The 24,964-nt window shown below is 32.2% G+C and overlaps 3 protein-coding genes and 1 pseudogene across 3 annotated transcripts; 2 read left to right on the plus strand and 2 right to left on the minus strand.

The window, feature by feature from the left end:
* LOC101499249 (acyl-CoA-binding domain-containing protein 4-like) overlaps positions 1 to 3,902 on the plus strand; it is an 8,202-nt pseudogene extending 4,300 nt beyond the window's left edge.
* A 3,388-nt stretch (positions 3,903 to 7,290) lies between these two features.
* LOC101498924 (autophagy-related protein 18a) lies at positions 7,291 to 10,258 on the plus strand. The gene is made up of 4 exons (XM_004495657.4): positions 7,291 to 8,174; positions 8,812 to 9,019; positions 9,216 to 9,342; positions 9,953 to 10,258. Exons 1-4 carry the CDS (start codon positions 7,443 to 7,445, stop codon positions 10,041 to 10,043), a joined length of 1,158 nt encoding a protein of 385 aa, XP_004495714.1. The 5' UTR covers positions 7,291 to 7,442; the 3' UTR covers positions 10,044 to 10,258.
* A 1,862-nt stretch (positions 10,259 to 12,120) lies between these two features.
* LOC101498592 (ATP-dependent DNA helicase Q-like SIM) lies at positions 12,121 to 17,871 on the minus strand. Its single transcript, XM_004495656.4, has 15 exons — positions 17,045 to 17,871; positions 16,400 to 16,619; positions 16,181 to 16,291; positions 15,747 to 15,936; positions 15,339 to 15,663; positions 15,021 to 15,238; positions 14,606 to 14,662; positions 14,334 to 14,414; positions 14,101 to 14,164; positions 13,829 to 13,928; positions 13,674 to 13,757; positions 13,307 to 13,394; positions 13,085 to 13,207; positions 12,888 to 12,980; positions 12,121 to 12,719 (listed from the first exon to the last, which is right to left on the minus strand). Exons 1-15 carry the CDS (start codon positions 17,577 to 17,579, stop codon positions 12,399 to 12,401), a joined length of 2,610 nt encoding a protein of 869 aa, XP_004495713.1. The 5' UTR covers positions 17,580 to 17,871; the 3' UTR covers positions 12,121 to 12,398.
* Positions 17,872 to 20,169: 2,298 nt separating this feature from the next.
* Positions 20,170 to 24,451, minus strand: LOC101498259 (formin-like protein 11). Its single transcript, XM_004495655.4, has 4 exons — positions 22,484 to 24,451; positions 22,031 to 22,221; positions 21,317 to 21,552; positions 20,170 to 21,103 (listed from the first exon to the last, which is right to left on the minus strand). Exons 1-4 carry the CDS (start codon positions 24,055 to 24,057, stop codon positions 20,372 to 20,374), a joined length of 2,733 nt encoding a protein of 910 aa, XP_004495712.1. The 5' UTR covers positions 24,058 to 24,451; the 3' UTR covers positions 20,170 to 20,371.
* Between the last annotated feature and the right edge of the window lie 513 nt (positions 24,452 to 24,964).

Consider the following 24,964-nt stretch of genomic DNA (forward strand, 5'->3'; position numbering starts at 1 on the left):
GGGGGGTGGGATAGAGTGAATATGCTACTGGTTTTCCTATTCCCGTATATATAGAGAGAAAGAGAAAGAGAGAGAAAATGTTGAAAGGAAACATGTTAATGTTTGATGCTGAACAAAGTCTCAATTGGCAGTGGGGAGTCTCCTTCTCCGAGGTCTGATCACGCTGCTGCTGCACATCTGGAGCGATACTTACTTATCTTTGGTGGGGGTTCACATGCAACTTGCTATAATGATTTACATCTTCTCGACATGCAAACTGTAAGACCTTTACTTCTTCTATTTGACTGTGCACCCGAAAAATCACCATTTAATAATCATCTATATGCACTATGCAGATGGAATGGTCTCAACCATCACAACTGGGTAAAATCCCATCACCGCGTGCTGGACATGCCGGTGTGACAGTTGGGGAGAACTGGTTCATTGTTGGTGGGGGTGACAATAAGAGTGGTATGGCTTTTCACCACCTGTTTGCTTAAATTCAAAATATTTCATTTTAATTTTCCTGCACAAAATTATTCATTGTTTCATAAACCTTTTTTTAAAAAAATATTGGAACTGACAGGTAGACTCTCTTAGCTGTGAAACTAACTTAATGAAACTAGTCTTCTGGTGCTGCAAAGTTAATTAGGTGGTTTCGGCTTTCAAACTCGCACGCACACATCTTTGGATGTGTTTAAGAACCTAACTTTATTAGTTTATTTCTCAGCTCTATACCATGTATTATGCATACTCTTTCTGTCAGGTTTGGCCCAAACTTCTAAATGGTAAACAAATAAAACTGAGTCATTCATGGTTCAGTTTAGAGCAATGGCTGCAAAGGCTCTATTCAAATGCTAAAAAAAAAAATTAACAAGTTAACAAAGTTTCAAAATAATGTCTTTAAAGGCTATTGCAATGGTTCAAATGTGATCAAGTCTTTAGTCTTTCATCAATGGGGTCGAAATGGAGATGATTAAAATGGTAGTAGCTGCAGTATTGTACGCATTCTTGGAAGGCTTCACTTTAGTTCATTTTACATAGTTCTTCATCTTAGGACAAGGTGAATGTTTAGGGGAGGAGTATTGATAGATAAACCTTATTTTGTCAGTTAGTCAGTTGGTTAATTTAGGAAAAATAAGGTATGTTGCCTATAAATTAGAAAGAGGAGTGTGAATGAAGGATATCTAGTCATTTGAATAGATTTGAGGCCTTTTAGCATTAGGAGGTGCTGACCCTCGAAGCTCTGCTACATATCAGTATAGCTTCTAATAAAGATACCAGTAACTTCTGGTGTAACTGTTACATATCTCAATGGCTTCATTATCTAGTTTGTTGCAAATTTATTAATGATTTTATATTAGACTTTATAGGACATTCTGATGCTGCCTTTCTATTGTTATACATGCTTTGCTTCAAGTTACATTCCATGCTATTCTGCAGGGGCCTCGGAGACTGTTGTATTGAATATGTCTACGTTTACTTGGTCAGTGGTAACTTCTGTTCAAGGGCGTGTTCCTGTTGCTAGCGAGGTACTTTTTTGCTGGGAGCTTTAATCGTAGTCTCCTAGAGAGTTATAAATGTTGAGCTCTTGTTAAATTACAACTAGAGTACTGATCCTGGTTAACTTCATGCTGTCAACTTGGGAAGATACCAGAAATTTCACATAGTTTTCTAATGTCATCTGCTCAAGATATTGAAATGTTTTTCACTGTAGGGCTTGAGTTTGGTTGTAAGCTCGTGTGATGGTGAAGACTTACTTGTATCATTTGGAGGCTATAATGGACGTTACAACAATGAGGTGACAATTATCTAAAACTCATTGGCCTTTTCTGCTTTCTTTTGCCTTTTCGCCCTCTCCTGATGTAGTTTGTTGCATTCAGGTCTATGTCCTTAAACTAGGCCACAAATCAACCTTAAAGTCAGAAATGATTGGAAATCCTTTACGAGACAGTGTTTCTGCTTTGCCAAATGGCACAAATGCTATCCAAGATGTGGAGTCTGAATTTGAAGCACGCCACGAAGGGAAAGTTAAGGAACTTGTCGTGGACAATTCTGATTCAACAGTATGTATTATTGCAAAGCATGCACTTTTTCACTTAAACCAGCAAAGACTATCACATCTGGCTAATTTTTTTTTTTTAATCTTGTGACATCTGGCTAATATTATTGGGGCAGTTAATGATATTTCACTTATTACTGATCTTAGGACTACTAAAATAATAAATGAATGATTGTTTGGAAGTTCATACTAAACTCCAAGCCGCACAGATACATAAATACATTGCACACGCTTTTGTAGATACTTGATTCCTATTCCAGTCCTCCAGAATTTTAATTTCTGTCTGGAGCATTCAAATTATAGGCATAGATCACATCTGCATTTGGTGCATTTTTTACTTCAGTTCCTGCCAGACACCAATTTCACATTTTGATTATTGGGTACTTACAGAAATTGAAAGGCGATCCAATTGCTGTCCTGAAGGCTGAGAAAGATGAATTGGAATCATCACTCAGCAAGGAGAAGTTAAACACTCTTCAACTAAAACAAGAACTAGCAGAAGCCGAAACTCGTAACTCTGACCTTAGCAAGGTAACTACTTTAATCGTTCCTTTGTCGTTTTGGAAGCAATTCAACTGGGGTATTATGTTATCAGCACAAAATGCGTGGGTATATTGTTATTTAATGATACTGTTAAAATAAAATAATTTCACCATGCTATGACAACTCCCTTATTCAATGTATTGCTAAGAGAGGGCTTGCAAAATTCTGAATGGGGTTTATGGTGGAAAGAAAGTATTTCTATACATACAAAACTTAAACATTGTTCACTGTTCTACAATGCTATCAAGATGTCCTCACCCCTCACTTTTATCGAATTGATATTGCAGGAGCTCCAATTAATACGAGGTCAGCTTGCTACTGAGCAATCAAGGTGTTTCAAACTTGAGGTAAGCATTATTGCTTCTGACAGCCACACTGTCTGGGATTGAAGAGTGAGAATGGACTATGTCTAATATGTCTGTGCTGATCTCTCCAGTTGACTTAAACTGAACTCAAAATATGTATTGTTGTAGAAAAAGGCCATGATGAAATCACAAAACTTAATTCACTTAAATTAATAGCTTAATAATGATGTGGTTTTGAAATTATACATAACTGCTAATTTTCCATTCTTTCAAAAATATACTTATTTTATATCTTCTAAACACAAAATACAAATTACAGTGGTATGGGGTGTAACTTGGTGAAAGCATGTATGCCTGAAAGTTTAAATTAAATATCATTCTAAGAAGATCAGTCTTTGTTATGGTCTGTTGGCTGGTTTAGAAGTTTGGTGCTTGTACTTTTTTACTTTGGGAAAGAATTAGAATCTATTTGACCGAAGAAGGTATTTTGGATTACAGGTGGAGGTTGCTGAATTAGGACAGAAACTCCAAACATTTGGGACTTTACAGAAGGAGCTTGAACTCCTTCAGCGGCAAAAAGCTGCATCTGAGCAGCAGGCCACCTTAAATACAAACCAAAGGCAAGGTTCACGTGTATGGGGTTGGCTTGCCGGTACTCCCTCTAGCCAGGAAGCAGATGACGAGTGAAGCTTGATTTAGCCTAAGTGGATGACAATGCTATATTAGGCTTCCTTAGCCAATTTTATATCCATACAATTTTTGTATTGTTTTGCTTTGATTGAGTTATTTTTTTTAGTCAAGGGAATAAAATTTAGATGCTGTTTTGCCAAATGAAACCTCCTGGGGGTTCTTGCAGTAATACATATTGCACATTCTGTAATTTTAGCTGTGTAGCTTCACATGGTTGTTAGTCCAGGACACTGCGGTTATTGTTCCCCCCATTTTTTTTGTATTCGATTCAAAATGAATCCATGATTTATTTGATCTACATAATAGTTTTATTCAGATATTCATTCTTCATCCAATGATGGGTTTAATCCTTTGGACCCGATAAAATATCCTTCCGATTTCTCAATAATTTACAGTTCTTTTCAATGTTTATTATTTTAAATCACATAAATTGAGATATTTTTTCCTTCGCTCATTTGAAAGTGCAGCATGCTATGTGACCAGCTATGACCTATGAGAAAAAATGAGTTCAATTTTTTTTTTACTAAAAAAATGAGTTCAATGTTGTTCTTGCATAGAATAAAAATATTTAATCCCTAAATAAATAATCTAGGATAATTTCAATCTCTTTCTAAAATTGGCTTTGTTATGTTGACTTGTACAATTATGTACTCTATGTGGCATGATAGTTGTTAACTCAGTAAACCAATGCCAACATGTAAAGCATTTAGGAAAAGTGAGAATTTGGTCCTTTGTGTTTCTCTGTCAAAAATTCAATGTGATTCGTAACAAAACAATGAAGGTCTCAAATTCCCAAAAACCATAACAACAACTGCCATTCTTCAATTCCATTGATGGGGTTATTGCTTCGTTCATGCGATTTTGCGAGTTCTTGCGATTGCTCTGAAGGTTTCTGACGATTTTTTGCTTCGTGCTTGCATCTCCTTCGTTCCTGCATCTTGTGCAATTATTAATTTGAACGTACTTATTTCATTTTTTGATTGATTCCACTAGTTTTTTTCATTCACCAATTATCTGGTGTGTGCTTCCCTTTGTTATCTTTGTTTGCTGTTGTTTGATGAAGCTAGTTATTTATGCCCCCTTTCACGAATCACGATCCAAAATAAATCATTTGTGAGCTTTTTCTCTTGCAACGACCACACTACCGATTTTTCGCTAGTGATGAGTCCATGCCGCAAGTCAACATAAAACTATTTTTTTTAGGAAGGCAAGAGGATTGAATTGTTACAATTTATTTTAAGGACTATTTTTATTTCATTTCTTCCAAAGATTAAATTGGAGACGAGTGTTTCGGTAGACTAGTACAACATATGATTTATTGTGGACTAGGACTTAAAATCACAAAAAAATTAACAATATTTAAAGGTAAAAATTCATTAAATTCCTCGTCATTACAGTTGAGACGGTGAATTAAAGAGTTTAAATTTACAATTTATTCTATCTAACGCTATATAAGACATCTACTCCTAAAAAATTTGTACATCCTTTAAAAACATTGATGGGAAAACCTTGAATAGTTTCAAAACATGAATATGATCTATTTAAGTCACCAACTTTGTTGTTGTCCTTGTTTGCTCCCTTCTTTACTTTGTTGCTGTCCTTGTTTGCTCCCTTCTTTCTTAAACTAAAAGTAATTTACATAACTATTCATTTCCATCCTAATTATAAGAATTCTTTAACATTATACTTTTTATTTATAAAATATAACATACATTAATAATTATTATACAAAAATTCATCATTTTAATTTGTTATTGAAATAAGTAAGTTTTTTTTTTCCTCTTATAATATCAATAATTATAAAGATAAATATGTAAAAAGTAGTACTATTTCTCTCTATATATAAGACAAATTTATCATCAGACTTCTTAATATTCGTGAACTTTAATGGAATGTGTTTATAATAAGCAACATAGGGCATATAGCTAAACATGAAATTAAAGTAGACCTTCAATTTCAACGTTTAGTTTTTGAAATGAACTGAAACATTTGGAATGAAGAGAGCAAGTCCTCGTTGAAATGTGTAACTCTTCAAATCATCTATGCATTATTGGCATGTTATTTTTATTTCTCGTTGACTATGTAAATAGGTAAATTGGTCCATAAAATTATAAACATGTTAAATTGATCTATAAATTTTGTGAATTGATAAATACATTTATGACATTGTAAAATATTAATTAAAATAATTTTTGTATAAAATTTTTTATCGTTAAAGATTATGATGTGACATATTAATTGAATATTTGATTCATCTACATTAATTTAATATCAATGTCAACACAACACAGATTAATTTTCCTGTAAAATTTAAATATTTTATGGACTAATTTGTCCATAATTAGTCGATATCCAATTACAATCAATAAAAAATTTATCTATGAGATGACAAAGTTTCATCAACAAATTTGTCTTTGAGAAGATGACGTTGTTGTGGGATCAACGTAGATAAACCACATATTCAATTACATTGTCATATCAAAATATCTAACGATAAAAGTTTATTCATTGAATATTTTAATTTATATTTTTTAATATCAAAACTGTATTTATCAATTTTAAAAATTCAAGAATTAATTTGATGGACGCTTACAATTTCAACGACGGACTTGCATATTCAACATTCAGACATTACACATATATAAATAGAAATTTTATTCGAGCGCATTTTAATTTTTCTTTTACATATCTATCATATCAAAATACTCCTTTTAGATTTTTGTAAAGATAGTGTAAGAATTAATCTAATGATTTGAAGGGATGCATATATATATATAAAAAAATTAAATCATTTTGCATAAAAGTTAATCTATAAATCTTTTATGTAAATATAACATTAATTTACAGAGTGATTGAAATATATCAAGATTAGCATAATTTAATTTAATAAAGCGGGTAAAACGTTTTTGATGTAGCTCAATAAATGTCAAATAATTGCAATGATATAAATACAATCAAACAATTAGATTTGTAATACCAATTAGATTAGTAAAAAGTGATTGAAACTGTACATTATTGATCATTTAGTGGAAAATCGAATTTAAAATCCCATGCAATCTATTCTAGTCTCTTTTGTTTTTTATTAGATAAGATTTATAAAGGTAAAACAAAATTTAGTTATTTAACGATTCAATTTTTATCTCTTAAAAAGTTATTTTTTTATTTACAGAAACTCATAAAATTATTAACATTTATATTCATAAAATTTATTATCAATTTAAAAAAAAAATTTAATATATTCATTAAATCTATAACATAATTTTTTAACTGTATCTTTATCTCTAAAAATAATATCAAATAAAGAAGTCACACGTTAAGATTTATTCATAAATCATTAAGACAATATATTAATCTTTCTATCATTGTTCCAATCAAATCTCTAACCTAAATATCAAAATTTAAGTTCTTTATTTTGATGAAAAATTTAATGTTATTGTTGTTATTGAAGATAAAAATATGAATTTATTTAAAAATATAAACTATGAATTTAATAAAAATCTAAATTTGATTGAAAATTAATAATTAATTTTTGAATTTTATTTATAAATAATAGTAAATTTATAATTTTCTATAAAATGATAATATTAATGACAATTAAAAATATAAAGAATGAAATAAAAAATTAATTCAGCATAAAAATGAAGGATTGAATTATTAGACGGCAGGTGTATTTAAAAAAATATATATAACTAGTTGTTAAGTGTTCTTAAGTTGACACGTCCCTTGAAGAACAAGTAAAAGCAACCCCAACCCAACCCACATCATCTGGGAGATTAGAATTAGATACTACCTCTTTCTCTTCTTCCCCGATTTTCATTCAATCCAATACTTTCTGCAACCCTAATTCCCAATCCCAATTCTAAATGTCTCAAACCTCTCAAACCCTAATGCCTCTCGATTCCGAAGAACCACCCTCCTCCTCCCCAATTTCCACTTCCCCCAATACATCCTCCAATTCCATACCCACCGTCCTCCACCTTTCCTTCAACCAAGACTCTGGTTGCTTCGCTACCGGCACCGATCTCGGCTTCCGCATCTACAACTGCGATCCCTTCCGCGAGATTTTCCGCCGGGAATTCGGTCCCGGCGGCGGAATCGGTTTGGTCCACATGCTATTCCGATGCAATATTCTCGCTTTCGTCGGCGGTGGATCAGACCCTCGGTATCCTGCGAACAAGGTGATGATATGGGATGATCACCAGTCTCGGTGCATCGGAGAGCTTTCGTTTCGGTCGGAGGTGAAAGGTGTTCGCCTTCGAAGGGACCGAATTGTGGTTGTTTTGGCACATAAGATTTTCGTTTACAATTTCGCTGATCTTAAGGTTCTTCACCAAATTGAGACCATTGTGAACCCTAAGGGTCTTTGTGAGGTTTCACATGTTTCGGGAACTATGGTGTTGGCGTGTCCTGGGTTGCAGAAGGGTCAGGTTAGGGTTGAACATTATGCCTCTAAGAGAACCAAGTTCATCATGGCACATGATTCCAGAATCGCTTGCTTCGCTTTAACCCAAGATGGACGTTTACTTGCTACTGCAAGCTCCAAGGGGACTCTCATGAGAGTTTTCAATACCTTGGATGGTTCCTTGCTCCAAGAGGTTGATTCCACTTTTTGCGTTTTCATATTCTTTTGTTATATATATATAGATAATAAGAGGAGGGATCAAATTGCATCTGAAGAATTACACAGTTACACTCATTGAATAACATGTAACATATAAATATTTTTCAAAATCAACAATTGGATTGAAATTTACTATTATATAGATCATATCTTTAAATTTTGACATTAATCTATAAAAATTTCATGTCATCTTGATGTGTTAAGATTAACGTCAACTGTGTATACATCCTTACATATTTTGATGGCATGAGAAGAGATTATGAATTAATGTCAAAATTGGTAGATATGATCTATATGATAGTAACAGTTGGTTTTGAAAAATATTTATCTCACACGATGTTATTGAATGAGTGTAACTCTTCTTGATAATCTAGGGTTTGTCTGTGAGTTAGGTTAAGTCGATCAAGGATTGTTCCAACCAGGGCAGGTTTTCGGGCTCTCCCAAACAATTCGCCCTTCATTGAAGCAATTCTCTTGCTAAGATTTGAAATATTGCTAGGAATTTTGGTTGAGGTCCATTTGGTGATTGATTGTCTTGAAATGTAGGTTAGGTTTTGTTGTTGTGATGAATTCAGTTGTTTTGAAAGTTTGAATTTGAATGATGATTTCAGGTACGGAGAGGTGCTGACAGAGCTGAGATATACAGTCTTGCCTTCTCTTCCACTGCACAGTGGTTAGCTGTCTCGAGTGACAAGGGAACCGTTCATGTCTTCAACCTGAAGGTTGATTCGGGATTGTTGGGACATGACAGATCGCATACTACATCTGAGTCTAGTCCTACTAGCACAGCAGCGGCTTCGTCTCTTTCTTTTTTCAAAGGTCTGTGCATTTGTCCAGTGAGTTATTCATTCATCAGTTTTCATGTAGGAAATTAGGTTTTTGTTCAGTAACTATAGAACAACCGAAATAACATTTGTTGCTGTAGCAGTACAAGGTTTTGTTTGGGTCTAGAAATTTAGATTTTTTATAGAACAAGTTGTTGCTCACATTTGTCTTAATTCTGTCTGTTTTGTAGGTGTCTTACCTAAGTATTTTAGCTCAGAGTGGTCTGTGGCTCAATTTCGCTTGCAAGAGGCTGTTCAATATATTGTTGCCTTTGGCCATCAGAAAAATACAATTGTGATACTTGGCATGGATGGCAGGTATTTCCGTAATGGATCATATCTGTGCCACTTTGAGTCCTTCATTGCTTTTAGTTTTTTGTTTTTTTGTTTCTTTTTTCCGGGTATTGCTTAGAGATATTATAAATATTCAGATAGGACTAGCATGGTAGAAGTATGATTTGAAAACTGAACTTTTAAAATTTACTTATACCTATACATTACCCTCTAAAATTCAGAGGCTGATAGCATCATTTTATGTTTGTGCCAATGGTAGTCTTATCTCAACAACAACAAAATCAGATTGATTTATAGAGTCATAAAATGAATTGTGAATATAATGAATTATGCTTCTTTTTTCTTTTACGGTTTAAGGTTCAAATGCTTCTTCAATATTAGCACCGATGACCAAACAACTAGATGCATGATTTTAATTTACTATTGTTTATGTATGCTTATATTTTGTAATTCAATTTATAAAAGAATGCCAGGTTTGGAACATTATACCTTAAAAACAAATATATAAAATGGGAGTTGAATTTCAAACGATCAACTTTTACTATATGGATTTATCATCATAGTCTATCACTTGGTATTTTGTCCTGTGAAGTAAAACATCTAATGCAATTTTTTTTGTTGAATTGCTATTCAGCTTCTATCGATGTCAGTTTGATTCTGCAACCGGTGGGGAGATGACACAACTTGAATATTACAATTTCCTAAAACCAGAAGAGACATTCTAGTATGAGTGCATCATTCTGTATATATCTTCGTTGGCACTTGCTGTGAATACTATTTGAATTTCTATTTACCTTGTTATTTATAATAACACCAAGTTGTAAATAGAATTTATGCAAAGCCACTAATGTCATTCAATCTTCTCTGTTGCGGTGTATATATTTAAACTCGGCGTTGTCAATTGAAATTTTTGGCTCCAGATTATACTCTGTGAAAATAATTGTGTCGGGACTCCGGATTCTGGTTTTCTTGTTATGCTAACTATTTTCAGTAATGCTTAATGTTTTCGCTTGCAGTGGATTTTTACTCATTGATTGTTGTGATGGCCTGTATTAAATTTCAAATATGAGATAGTTAATTTGTCATAATGAGCCCCAGAACTATTTCTTTGCGGATTTTATTGGAGGAAAATTGTAAAATTACATTTTTCACTTATAGAGCATTGAAGTCTAAATTTAAACAAGTATTTTCTTCCCTCTAAATTCCTCACTTTTGGACGGGAGCTAAAATTAGTTTAGGGGGATTTGGCTCCCTTCCGTTTCTCCCCTTAAAAAATAATCACATTAAAATTTGAAATAATCCCTCTTCCTCTATTCATGTGCGTTCTAAGTGTTGGGTGCTTTTTTTTAACTTTCTAGCACATGATTCGATGCAAAATCGAAAACATGCAACCGTTCATAGATCACGAGTATCTCTTACGATGTTGAGTTTGGACTTGTTGCCTTTTAATGTAATGAGTTGCAATATCTTTTGTATTTTCATTAACATAATTTTGATTATAAAAAAAAATAATAATTCTCCTTTAGTCAAATCCATAAGGGCCACAAATTTGGATTCGCTGCATTTAATTTTTCAGTCGGAGAGACTTTGATCGCCGTTCGATTTTGATTGGAAAAAAACAGCTGTGAATTTATGTGTAGTTTTTAAGAAAAATATTCAAACTGCTTACCTATTTTTTAAAATTAACTTTTGAATCATAAAAATCTTCTTAACAAGTGTTTTTTAAATTAAAATAAAACATTTTTCACTTAAACATTTATTCCTCAGTAAACGGGCTTTTTTTCGTTCCAAGAGAAAACGGGCTTTTAATTCTTAGAATTTTCCCTCTCAAACACATGTTGTAAGATATTTTTAGCCTCTTTCCAAAAACTATTAATTCTTAGAATTTTCCCTCTCAAATACTCATTTTGTAAGATATTTTTAACCTCTTTCAAAAACTAACTCGTAGATAAAATCAATTATTTTACAGTTTATCTCAAACAATCACAAAATAATAGAAAATAGACTGAAAATCTTGGAGCTATGGCTGCCATAGGAGTTTAATGGATACGTATCTTTATTCTTTACGTGATATGTCTATCATGAAATGTTAGTAGGAAGAAAAACAATAAAATCTACTATGAACATTACTGTACAAATGATCTAAACCAAACATTGAAAAATTAATGGCAATTGAAGCACCTCTTGGGGGGACAAAGTGGAAGCTCTGTGTATTGGTTGCAACCTAGACAATATCTATTCCATCTGGAAAAGAGCTGATGGTTTTAAACTGAATTGACCTCAAATTAACAGCAAAGTCCAATGTCTGGTTCATGTTTTGTCGAGCACCTGCCAACGCCTCAACAACCTCTGTATTTGTCAAGTAAGACGCATTTATCTGACTCAATATTCTATCATGTCTTTCTTGGTATCTCACCACTCTTTCTTCTGCTTCTTCCAAAGCCTCCCTAATGATTTTTAGTTTTTCCAAACTCACTTGTTTCGTATGCCATCTCTTGACGTTCGGCACGCAAAATATAAACGAAGTAGAGAAGCCTATTATTGCGAAAACGATTTTGCCAATGTCCATGACACATTATGTTTATGCCTCATGGATATATATGAGTAAAACAATGGAGATTCTTATACTTTGCTTTGGTTTGGGGTTACTACATTTCTTGAACTTGAATTAATTATCTTTTCCTTTTCTCCTTTTTTTAGGGGCAAAATACATATCTAAGTGCCCCTCCCTTCCTATTCAATGTGAATTCATAAAAGTTTTACTTCTACAAGAGTAGAAATTTAAAATTCAAGCTCGACATAGAAGCAAAATCTAGCTGCCATTCAATGGTTTTTCTACCATCAAGTATCATTCTTTTGATTAAGATGCAATGTCATTAAATGAAAAAATCATATTTACATAATACAAACATAACCCGCCATATCAAAAGACAACACAAGGGACCTGGATCCTCTACATTTATTGTATTGTGCAGCAACTGTAAGGGATCCAAACACCAGGACAAGAGGGCTTGTTGATTAGTTACAACCCAAGGTGGGGATCGCAAATAATTTAAAAAAAGTAGAAAAAGTGTTGCATGTCACTTATGTTTCGAGAGTTTTGCTGCTAGTCTACCTCGAGAAGTCCTCAAATCACGTTTCACTTTTTTACCTTTACTCTTTCTTTGCTTTCTAGTGCTCCGTCGCATCGTTGGACTTCTATTGCTTTCTAGGCGCTGGCGTCGGATCTCAGGATCAGCCCAACCTTTTCCCCATTCTGAGAATGAGGAAAATGGTTTGTCAGTTTTTGTTTCAAGCAACATATCTGCCTCAGGGTAAACATAGAAAGTTTGCTCACTCATGGACTTCACAAATTCCAAACCCAGTTCTGTTAGTTCTGGGTATTTTATTTGAACATTGGTCTGCAATTGTACAGTGGAAATTTTGATGTCAGATTGCAGTTGAATTACCAATGTGCATCGAACAAGGCTGCGTATGTAATTTCTTAATTTTCAGATGCAACAAACCCAACACTTTCAACAATGACATTTATCAACAAGATAGGTTATTTCAAGTTAAAGCAAATATACCTTGTTATCACCTTCCCTGATATATCCTTTAGCTTCCAAAATTCGAGCAAGGCCTCTCCACCACAATATATCAGTGGTTAAAAACTTTTGAAACTGCATATGGAAGCAATGAAAATTTGTTAAATGAATTAGTAACAACATAGTGCATCCACCATAACAATGATTCGGTGCGAGCTGATAAATATATCAAGGTTTACCTGCTCCCTTATACTTCTAACTAACATCATAAGACTTGGCCTAAGCCCTAGCCCTAGTCTTCTATCCTTGGAATCGAAATGGATATCATCGTTATATGAGGAATCCATGGAATATCTACATGCCTGAAAAATTAGCATCCATGGCAAATCAGTTTCTTTCCTCTTGTGCAATACAAATTGAGTGTAGTTGGTATAATATAAATATGAAAGTATTCGACATACATTATGAGCCCCTATAGTTTGCAGTAAAATACAGGCCTCCTCTTTTAGATTCTGCCTTTGAGGTGGTCCATTAACGCACACATCGCATCTGCATGATAGGAGGTTCATCATGAAAATTACCATGTAAAGGCTAACATGATTTCATAAATGACTCAACTTAACACGCTAGCGGTAAATACAGCCACAAGATAATCCTTTGATTACAAAAGAAAATGAAACAAGGTAATTCGTACGGACTACTAGTAGAATTAAAATTACATACAGGATTTCAATTTTATCCTATTTTAGAATAATTTTTCACTTCAATTGATGCTTAAACTGTTAAACATAATAAAACGGCAAGGCAATGAGACCAAACTTTACATACAAGAGACATTTCTGATGCCTGAAATCCTCTCCGAAGTATTCTACAAGTGTCTTTGCTCGACAACATGAAGTATTCATTCCATATCTGCACACATATACAATAAGATTCTGCACTAACATAAAATCGTAAAAGAAGATATATTCATCATATCAAACCTGAAACAATCAGATAACATGATATATGCTTGCTTTGTCATATCTTCGCTTCTACGACTCGGCAAAAGTGATGGCTTCCTCGCTAGGTTTGCATATAGAACTGGTTGAAAATGGGGGACAAGTAGCAAACAAATAAACAATAAGCAACCTACTTATTATGTGAATCAAAGAAGCAACATGAGTTCAAAATTCAAAAGAGAACAAAGAGAAGAAGATAGGAAAACTGGATCACTGTGGTAAAAATTAAACTCCAGTTTAATAATTACACTTACTGCAATCTGCTAACTTCCCATCTCGACCAGCCCGCCCAGCTTCTTGGTAGTAGGCTTCCAAACTCTAATAAAATAAAATTACATATACAATTATTTGAGGTATCTTCAAAGCAACAAAAACTTACAACTCAAGAAGTGAAAGTATAAAACATGGAATGAACAATAAAATAAAGATAAACTTCAATTATAATTGATTATGTCAGGAAAAAGTGTATATGAAAAAAAAAAAAGACCTGCGGCCAACCATAGTGGATGATTTTTCTAACATTTGATTTGTCAATTCCCATTCCAAACGCTATTGTTGCAACAACAACCTGAAGATGATAAAACACAAGCACAACACATGTAACCTAAATTTCTGAATCCACTATATGAAATTTTAGTATTAAATTATTACTTAAAATTTACATAAGGAGAAAAAAAAAAGAAAAAAAAAAGAGAAGTTGCACCAAAAAATATTGAGCTGAAATGTGTAGAATATTCTGTTCAAGCACCAGATCCATACCTCTAAAGTATTTTCATGAAACTCTTTGTGAGTCTTCCTTAGATGCAACTTGGGCAGCTGGAGAAAGAAATTGAGCTCATAAATTGGTTTTACACTTAACAATGCTATAAATCAAATGGTGGCAGGAGAATGTGCAGCAAACATTTCTTATATCATAATGCAAAGGTAACTATTGAGCTAGGTTCAATGAAATCTACAGTGGAGCATGCCAGAATAGTTTAAAATAAAAACAGAAAGAAACATAACAAGTTTTAAATTCTTCTGCTTCCTAGTACTTCATGGTGTTTTAGAAATTAAAATTAAAGATTCTCTTGTCAAGACATGATCATCCTGATAAATATTACTAGTAATTCATGAAAAATATAAACAACCATGTAACTGAACAAGCTTGAATAAAATTAAATATAGTGCATACCCCGGCATTATAAGCAGCAGCCTTCACACCAAACTTGCAAAGATACTTTGCAATTCTCACCGTCTCTTTTCTGGTTGGTACGTATATGATTGTTGGTCCTTGGTCCAAAGGCTCCTTAAGCATTTTGAGTCTTTTTTCTGGTCTTGTAGGCGGATCAATTGTATCAGATAACTCACATTGCTTGGGAGGAGATTGTACACAAAATTCACCACAGGTAACTAAAAAGTACCCAAAAAAAAAAAAAAATAGGAATCTTAGATTTTATGTTACTACTGATATTATTTGTAATAAACTGAGAGATGGCAGAAAGATCAGTACCATCCAAGTCATCCGCACTTTGAAAGACATCAACATCATTTTCCAGGAACTCGATTGTCAATTTTTTTCTTTTTTTATGATTGTCGATGTTTCCTGATTGCTTTACATTAGTATCGCTGTCATCATAGTCATCTTGGTTGTCGTCCACATCATAAGAAGAAACACTGTCTGTGTCAGACATTCTACCAGCATCAGAGTTAATGGAGACATCATCTAAAGTGAAAGCTTTTTTATTTCCACCATTTTTATTATTTCCGCCATATTCTTTAATCAATTCATGAAAATCTGTCTCATAAGAAGCCCATGATGTTCTACTATGCTTTACCTGTATGAAGCACAATGATTTTGAAGTATTATTTATGGAGTAACAAGAAATAAAAGTATATGAATTGTCATCAACAAACTCACCGTGAAGCGCAAATTAGGTCGAAAAAATGATGTGAGAACAACATGTGTATCTTTTGATAAGCAAAGCGATTTTAAAATGTCTTCTCGAACTCTCTTTGTAGCTGTAGCTGTCAACGCCATTATAGGTATATCAATTTTCAGGGATTTTAGCTTGCTAGTAGTGAAGTTTTCCCTCAATGCAGACAGTCGCCTGAAACAAGAGAAGACATTTAAAAACATTTCATACTTATAATAGTAGGATAAATACACTTATGAAATTTGGACATGCAAAAAATAAAGAATAAAAGTGACACGTCTGATAATTGAAAAACACAACCAACAATTGATCTTAGTTTCTTTGATATACACCAAAACCACAAGCTATGATAATTAAGACGTTGTATCCACACTAACTTATACCTAAACAATGAATGGATAGAATAGATAAAACAGACCTGTAAGCTGGACGGAAATCATGTCCCCATTTAGAAACACAGTGTACCTCATCAATTGCGAACAAAGCAATACCACGGCTTTCTGCAAGCTTTTGAAGAGGTTGAATCAATCTACATTGGATTGTATTATAGTTACCAAACATAAGAACAAAAATACAGAAAATGAAGATTTCTAAGACACAAGACTAAACTTCAAGGCTCCTAAGGTCCTAACCGTACCTTTGGACTGTCTCTGGACAAACATACACAATACTATACATGCCTCTCATTGCTTTATTTTCAACAGTATTATCAGGCTGCCCTGAGCCAAGAAAGCAAGCACTGATTCCATGTTTTGTTAGCTTCAAGCATTGATCATGCATTAGGCTTATTAAAGGCGAAATCACAACCACCACTTTCCCAGTTAGCAATGCAGGAATCTGAAAGCACAGAGATTTCCCTGCCAAAAAGTAACTATGAATAGATGCACAACATCTACACAGCAAATATGAACTAAAAGTAAATACTCAAGTTGGTCATTGAAAATATAGAACTGTATCGAGCCAATTCCCCAAATTATCAATATTCCGAAGATATCCCAGAAATTGCAAAATGTTAATCAAGTTTGTCTCTTTAATTGAATTTGTTATCAAATGCATCTATGACATTATTAACTTAGTCTTAAATTAATTCCCGATATTACCAACTTAATGTCATCTTAGTCTCGTAAATACCAATAGAGGGACAAATTTGATTAAAATTTTACAATATTAGGAATCATTTTGAAATATCATTAATGTGAAGGACTAAATTGATGTAGTTCTACAATTCCAAGGACTAATTTTGGTATTTACTCCATGAACAAATTAAGATAAAGAACAAAACCAGATCCAGTTGCAGCCAGGACAAGACAGTCTCTGTGAGCAAACCAGGCAGATAGAGCTTCCTTCTGAAAACTTTTCAACGATGAAAAACCAAAATGCTTTTGCAATAGAGTGCTAGCTCTCTGCTCCCAATCAGATGTAATATCAGAATCAATATCAAATTCCATTTGAGGTAAATGCTTCTTGTACTCTTCCTCTTCATCATCATCATCATCAACAACAACAACATTTTTCTTTTTCTCTGCAGCTCTATCAGTGGATTGGAAATAATGGTTAATTGTTCTCGACTTCGGAACTTGAACGGAAGATGATAAAGTTCGTTTTTTTAGGATTTTCCCATTACTTGAACATGATTTTGAGATGTGGGTAGTGGGTGGTTCAGGGTTACTGCAACTACTAGTATTGAAGATATGTTCTACAACGTTGGGAATCGATGTGCCCACTACTTTTATGGCTTCGAGAATTTTGAAACGCTCAAAACCCATTTCAACCATTTCTGAAATGACTTGTTCCGAAGATTTGCTGTTGGGATCCATCGTAATGGTTGATGAAGAAATGCCCTAAACATGAAATTAGGAATAAGAAGAAGAAAAATGATTTGGGGAAAATAAACTGAAATATCACAATTGAGGTTCAATTTCTTTCAACGAAGGTATAATTGGAGAATTGTGAGAATGAGAGTAATGCAATGCAGCAATACATAAATTAAAATGGTAAACTCTGCTATTGTTCTGATTCTTAACTAATCCCGCCAAATCTGTTCCAATTTTTGCGTTAACTAAGGGTTTGTGATCAAGGAATTATAGTTTTCTGTCAATTAATGGAAGAGTAGAGAAAATTATTACTGTCATGTGTAACTTTATAAGACACATGTAAACACTTTAAACATAGTGTAAATAGTAAAGGTATTTGTATCTATAAATAAAACTTCTAAGTGTGAAGCATGATGTTTGACATTGTATTGAGATTTTAAAAAATTGCTTTGAGATTTTTTTATTTATTTTTTTAGATTTTGCAATGTGTAGATTTTAAAAGATTGTTTTCAGATAATTTTTTTAAAAGATTTTGTAGTAATGTGTAGATTTTTAAAAAATAAATTTTAAAAAATTGTTTTGAGATAATTTTTTTTTAAGATTTTGCAGTAATGTGTAGATTTTCTTTAAAAAATTGTAAGATTTTTAAAGATTCTTTACCATTAAAATTCTAAAAGATTATCTGGATTTGTGATACAAAATTTCGATATATTTTATGAATTTATAATATTGAATTACAAAATATAATAAATATATTATAAAGTTTAAATAAATAAAAGTAAAACTGATACAATTTTTAAAATATTTCAACAAGAAAATAGTTTCACGTCTCTACCAAATTACCAATAATAGTACTCCTCGGGTGCTCTTGAACTTAACATTGGATTCATAATCATGGTATTCATTAATTGGTGAATTATTATTATTACTACTACTACTAATAAATAATAATAATAAGGGTTAAACAATTTTTTTTACTAAAAGTTAAATAAATATTTTTGTCCCTATAAAATTTTAAAATATTATTTTTAACCCTTATAGAAAAATTCTTAAAATTTTAATCCTTAAATAATTTTTTTTATTCAGTTATATTGTCTATTTTAAAATACAAATTGCAAAAATTTAATACTTTTAGTCCTTAAAAAAAGTCTATGTAAAATCAAAATAATAACCCCAAACTCCAAATCCTACTACTATATAATCTCAAATCCTAAATTCGAAAGCTTAAATTATATAACATAAGACAATAATTTTTTTATTTAAATTGTAACACAGAATAACCACATTTTTAACAAGATAAAATAATTTTTTTTTTATTAAATAAGACAAAATATAAAAAGCATGTTAATTAGGAGGAATACATAATCTCAAATCCTAAATTCGAAAGCTTAAATTATATAACATAAGACAATAATTTTTTTATTTAAATTGTAACACAGAATAACCACATTTTTAACAAGATAAAATAATTTTTTTTTTATTAAATAAGACAAAATATAAAAAGCATGTTAATTAGGAGGAATACTATAGTGACAAACAAAAAATTTAAATAAATTTTTTTATTCAACAAAAAATATACTAACTTTAAATCAACAAAAAAAAATTACAACATGAAGAACTAACAAAAATATTTCAATGTGAGGAATACACGAAGAACCAACAAAAACAAATTTAAAAATAATAAAAATCAACAAAAACAACATAAAAGAAATACACGAAGAATAACAAAAATTCGAAGAATCAATATATAAAAGAACCAGCAAGATGTCAAGATGAGAAAGCAATGTAAAGGATGAAAGAAAAATAAAAACCTAATTGTGCAGTAACAGATTCAAAAACGTGGAAAGTAATAACAAGATTGTTGAAAGAGACTCAAAGGCGAAAGAGACTCAAAGGTGTTGTTGAGATTGTTGAATTGGAGTTGTACATATATTTTTAACTAAAAAGCATTATAGTAAAAATCTATATCTTTTTAGATGCTTAAAGACAATTTTTAAATTATAAAAAATCTCAATTAAATATTATTAGATTTTGTTATCCTCTTTAAAAGATCTTGAAAATCTCAATAGAATACCTCAAGAGTTATTTATAATATTTTAAAATATCAACCAAATACAAATATTTTTTTTAATAAAAAATAGTTAAAAATAATGACAATATGTAAAAATTAATCGAGAATTACATAATATTTAATATTATAGACTAAAATAATTCAATCAAGTAAAATTTAAAGAATTTTAAATAAATTTATCTTCTTTTAAAGATCATTGTGACGTGGTGCATATCTTTCACGTATTAAAACGAGTGTTTATTTATTTTTACTGAGAGTGTGTACTCTTTTTAAAGTCTGTAGTAACTGTTGATTCACATTTTCTTCCTGAATTTATTTGTCTTTTTGTAACAACAACAACGCAGCACAATAAAGGTGCTGGTGGTTGCAACAAAGGCAACCTAAAAATTGTCACATTTAAGATAGCTAGGCAGTGACGGTCCATTTATAAATCTCTTTGTTTTTTTCCAAGATTTATAAATATCTGTTATTTCTTTTTATCTGGTTCTGTTTTCCATTTACAATACAAGTGTGCAAGAGAAGAAAAAAAAAACACGTTGGGACAACAATTTTATAAGCTGCAAAGAACATTCCAATTCCACTACAAGTAGCACTATACAATAAAAGTAAAAGAACAAAAAGTCAACATATTCCAATAAAAATTACACTCAAGTTGTTTGAAAATTTTCGATTCCTATAAACACACACACAAAAAAAATACAAAAAAAAAGTGTAAAATTCTAATCTATCTGAAAGGAGCAAGAGGGTTTGGTGCACGTGTAGTTTTAGACCTTCTAAGCTCTTTACAAACATTATCCAACATTCCCATAAAATCTCTCACTATCACAAATATTCTTAATGGATTATCCTCTTTACTAACATCACCATGAAAATACTCTGTTATTTCCTTAACACGTGTCAAAACTCTATCTTCATCACCTTCCAACTCCTTCAAATTTCCTTCACCATATTGCAAAAACATCTTCATATTCACCACAAAATTATAGCTTACTTCATCCTCAAGCAACTCTTTTTCCACCAAATGTTGCAGCCTAACCATTCCTTCTTTTAGATTCGAAACGGAACTAGCAAGAACATCTAAGTCAATCGTTGCTGTCTTTTTAACATTGTATAATTCAGTGCTGAGACCAGACACTAATTCCAGTCCCATTTTTCTGTAATCTTCTTCTTTCTCTTCTTCTGTTCTGTTTCTGTTGTTGCTTTTTGTGCTTATTTTTCCCATTATGCTGTCTGAAACTCTGATTCCTTCTGAACGAACAATTTCTTGAACGACAAAGTGGAGTAAATTGGTTTTTCCATCGGTTCCTTTAACATCTGCTAGCTTGAGAAGCGCGTCGAGCTTAAATGCTCTTGCACCTCCCCTTATTGTTCCAACGTTCATTCTGTTTCCTGTTTTGAGTACTGCTTCTAGAAGTTTTAAGAAGAGTCTGCTTGATCTTAGCTCCTTGCATGCCTCCTTGTATACGACATTAATTAACACAATTGTTAGAATAGCAACGCTGGTTCAAAAGAAAACAGATAACAGAAGTGCTGCAGTAACTTTCTGTTATGATTTAAGTTTAAGATTACACATAAGAAGTTATGTTTATATATGAGGGTCCAATCCAATTTTGGTTGCAATAGGAGAAATATGTGGTGAAGAAATATTAAATTTGAGTGTGGTGGTTACCTCTAGCATTGAAAATGAGTTCTTTAGGTGAACAACTTCATCATCAAAAGTCTCTTTGAAAAGCATGGTTTGAACTCGTTGAAAAGCAAATGGTACACTAAGCACTTCCCTCACAAACTTTTCGGCGGACCCCAATTCATTGATGTCACCTTTATAATTGAATAGCTTAGCCTCTTCTTCTTTGGTAGGTACCATTTTCACCAATGCCTCTAATTGTTGCAAACACAATCCCTTCCCTGCTTTTCAAAACAATTTAATACTACCGTCTATAGTGCTATCAACCAAATTCATTCTCGCATTTTACTTTAGAACAATGCTATTTGAAAATCACAAATACACTCAAAAGCTTAGTATTATTATATGTATTTGACATCATTTGTTTGTGTAGTCAAAATATCATTTTAAAATTATTTTTATTAACTATTGATATAAAATCATTGATATTTTAATAGCTATAAAAACATTGATATGAAGAGACTTCGGTTCAAACTTGAGATTTTTTATTTTTCTATATTTAAAGCGTGAGAATCTAACTACTAAACTACTTTATAAAAAATAAAATTCATGAGTATGGGACTAATTGTTTTATTTCCAGCATATTTATTTATGACAATTGCACCATGGAACATGTTAAGCAATAATTTAACCACATGTAGATGGGACTTTTATTTATGTGCGTGACAAGTGTTTCATACTGTAATTGAGAAATTTTACCTTGCATTAATGCATCACATACTTGTTCAGCTGTCGCATTCAGAGCTTTTGATAGTATTGTTATGTTCTGCAACCTTTTTGGCTCAAGTACATGCTTGCTTGGAGATGGAGTTTTACTCTTACTTTCCTCATTTTTCATTGAATTTTGTAAATTGTACCCAAAAAGTGACTCAATCATTTCCTCATCAAACCTGATTAACAATTCATGACATACTTATAAAAAGTGAATTTTTTTAATAATAAAATAAAATGAAGAACTCAAATAAACAATTCCTCTGCAATGAAGTATAAAAAAAAACATATATCTAAAAAATTAATATATTTGGTCTAAACTTATAACAGATGCATCTGCTTTAAACATCTAGTCTAAATTTAGATCAAATATATTAACTTTTCAAATATTTGTTTGTTTATATTTTATACCGGACGGAGTATTTATGAAGATGAACTTACTCAAATGAGCTTGATCTTAGTTTGTCCCAAACCATTGTCCTATTTGGTGCTGCTCTTACTTTGTCCCAATGAAGTGGTTTGAGTTTTGGAAGTGGTGAACCATCTTTACCAAGTGGTGTAAATTGAGGGAATTGAGACGGTGGAGGAGGTGGTGTTTTGGCACCTTTTGGAAATGGAGGAGGAGGGCATGGTGGTGGTGGAATTTTGTTGGTAAGAGGAGATTTTGTTTGGTTAGGTGTAGATGGAGAAAATGAATCTTTTTCAGGACTTTGATGATTTGATCCTGAAAAAGTTTCTGAATTTATAGGAGATGATAAGGTATGAGAAGATGTTAATGAAAGTGGAGAGTGAGATGAAACTCTAGATGATGATGTTAGAGAATGTAAAGAAAATAGTGGCATTTGCAAGGGGGGTGTCGGTGGTGGTGGAGGGGGTGTAGGAGGAAGTGGTGGTGAAGAAGATGTTTTTGGACATTGGTCAAAGGTTTCTTCAATCTCTTGGTCTTCATGTTTTTGTTGAGAATGTGTGTTTGAGATTAAGTTTTGAGGAGAATTAGGAAATTGGTCTTTTGGTAATAATGAAAATGAATCTTGAGGTGACAAAGTGTGTGTGTCACTAAGGCTACCATTAGAAAGTCTTGTATTTGATTGTGAATCAACAAATGAATGAAAACTTTCATCATCTGATGAATTACAACAATCTTCATCAACAATTTTATCTTCATTTTCATGTTTTACTAATTCAACTTCTTCATGAACCGACACAATTTCCTTAGTGGAAGAATTTATAACAATATTATCATAATCTAAACCATTATTCTCACTACTAGTCTTTTTCAAAGTACAGCCATGTTGTTCAATATCTTCACCTAAAGATTCAAGATAAAACAGATCTAATCGTTGATTTGAACTAACCTTATTATTGTTTGATGAATTTTGAAAACCACCTTTTGTATTGTTGCAAAGTGGCATTGTCCTTTTTGGTTTCTTTTTGTGATTTGTGAGTTTCCTGCAGAATAAGATTAAGCCAAAAGCACCAAAAAATGCAGCAACTCCTAATGACACAAAAACAGCTACTAGTATTCTTTTAACCCTGCCTCTATCATCATCATGATGAAGCTTTTTAGGTGTTTGCTTCCAATAAAAATGATGTCTTTGATGATGAAAATGAGGATGCAAATGCATTACTGGTGAAGGTGCTGGAGAAGGAGATTCAGCTTCAATATTTGGTGACGGAGAAGGTGATGGTGTGAGAAACTCAGAAGAATCAAGATTTGAAGATACCCTTTTGTGGAAACTTCTTAATCCAAGTAAAGATCTAAACTTTTCAACAATAAAACCTTGTTTCACTTCATTCTCATCTAATCCTGAGATTTTCTCAACTTGGTTTTCATTTTCTTGTTGTTCATTATTCTCCTTCATGAAATACATGTCTTGTAAGCTTTGAACATGGAAGCTTCTAGCTGCATTGATGAAACCACCAACATTCAAAATGTGAGTTCTTTGTGATGATGATAGAGGAATCAAGAGTGTGATGATAATGATAAAGATCATTGTAAGAAAACCACAACTCATTTTTTTTTTCTTCCAGCTAAAAGTTTATCACAAGATATCAATGCAACTTTCCTCTTATAAAAGCTTCTTTCCTTTTTGTTTCCATAAGTTATTGTTTTTTTTTCATAAAAATGAAATTTTTTTCATTTGGGTTGTGCTGGTAAGGAAAAGAAAGATCTGAAAATGTGTCTTTAATGCTACTCCAAGGAACCCCTGAACATGGCAGTTGTAGTTGTACCAGGTCTTCTTTACTTCCCTGTTCCTACACTCTTATCTCTTCTTACATTAAAATCCAATTCTTACCCTACAAACTCTTACTGTTAATGCATATGCATAAACATAATAAACACTGTTTTGGAAAAATGTTTCTTTCTTCCACTTTGACTTAATTCTTTTGTCTTGTGTGCTTTTTTATGATGTTTTTGTCAGGAAAAAAGTAGTAATAATGTTATAGTGGCTTAAAACTAAAACACTCCCAACAAACACTATCTTCCTTTTTAGCATTAAGTTGATGATTCAAAAGGTTTTTAGTATATGAGAATTGAGACATGATCTTTGATGTTGGATCATAAAACTTTTTAAGTAGATAAAAGTTATTTAGTTTTAATGAGAAAAAAAATTGTAAAAGTAGATTGTGGGGTCCTTGATTTTGTTGGACTTGCCTAACACTATAAGGGTGATTCTATAAGATTTCTCCAACCTCTTTAGCTATAAACGAACAGCAAAGGTTCGTAATGTGGGGACATATGGGACCTCACCATAGAGAAACCAAATATTTTCTAAATTGATTGATGAATTTAATGTTTTAGATTTATTGTGTATGGTGAAATTTGGAATTTGATTCCTTACACCATGTACATGGTGTAACAACTATTGAATTCGTTAAATTTGATAAAATTTATCTCATAAAATCTAATTATTTTATAGG

Source organism: Cicer arietinum, chromosome 4 (genome assembly GCF_000331145.2).
Source record: "Cicer arietinum cultivar CDC Frontier isolate Library 1 chromosome 4, Cicar.CDCFrontier_v2.0, whole genome shotgun sequence".
Classification (NCBI taxonomy): Eukaryota; Viridiplantae; Streptophyta; class Magnoliopsida; order Fabales; family Fabaceae; genus Cicer; species Cicer arietinum.

Bases quoted from the DNA above. Each gene is read 5' to 3' on its own strand.
- LOC101498259 (XM_004495655.4), bottom strand. From the start codon at position 24,057: ATGAGTTGTGGTTTTCTTACAATGATCTTTATCATTATCATCACACTC. The intron at 22,222-22,483 runs GTAAGTTCATCT...ATTGTTAATCAG, and splicing joins CTAAGATCAAGCTCATTTGA to GTTTGATGAGGAAATGATTG. The intron at 21,553-22,030 runs GTAAAATTTCTC...TTTGAAAAGCAG, and splicing joins ATGTGATGCATTAATGCAAG to GGAAGGGATTGTGTTTGCAA.
- LOC101498924 (XM_004495657.4), top strand. From the start codon at position 7,443: ATGTCTCAAACCTCTCAAACCCTAATGCCTCTCGATTCCGAAGAACCA. The intron at 8,175-8,811 runs GTTGATTCCACT...TGATGATTTCAG, and splicing joins ATGGTTCCTTGCTCCAAGAG to GTACGGAGAGGTGCTGACAG. The intron at 9,343-9,952 runs GTATTTCCGTAA...ATTGCTATTCAG, and splicing joins ATACTTGGCATGGATGGCAG to CTTCTATCGATGTCAGTTTG.
- LOC101498592 (XM_004495656.4), bottom strand. From the start codon at position 17,579: ATGGATCCCAACAGCAAATCTTCGGAACAAGTCATTTCAGAAATGGTT. The intron at 15,664-15,746 runs GTGAGTTTGTTG...TGCTTCATACAG, and splicing joins GACCTAATTTGCGCTTCACG to GTAAAGCATAGTAGAACATC. The intron at 13,395-13,673 runs GTATGTAAAGTT...CCTATCATGCAG, and splicing joins AGGCATCAGAAATGTCTCTT to ATGCGATGTGTGCGTTAATG.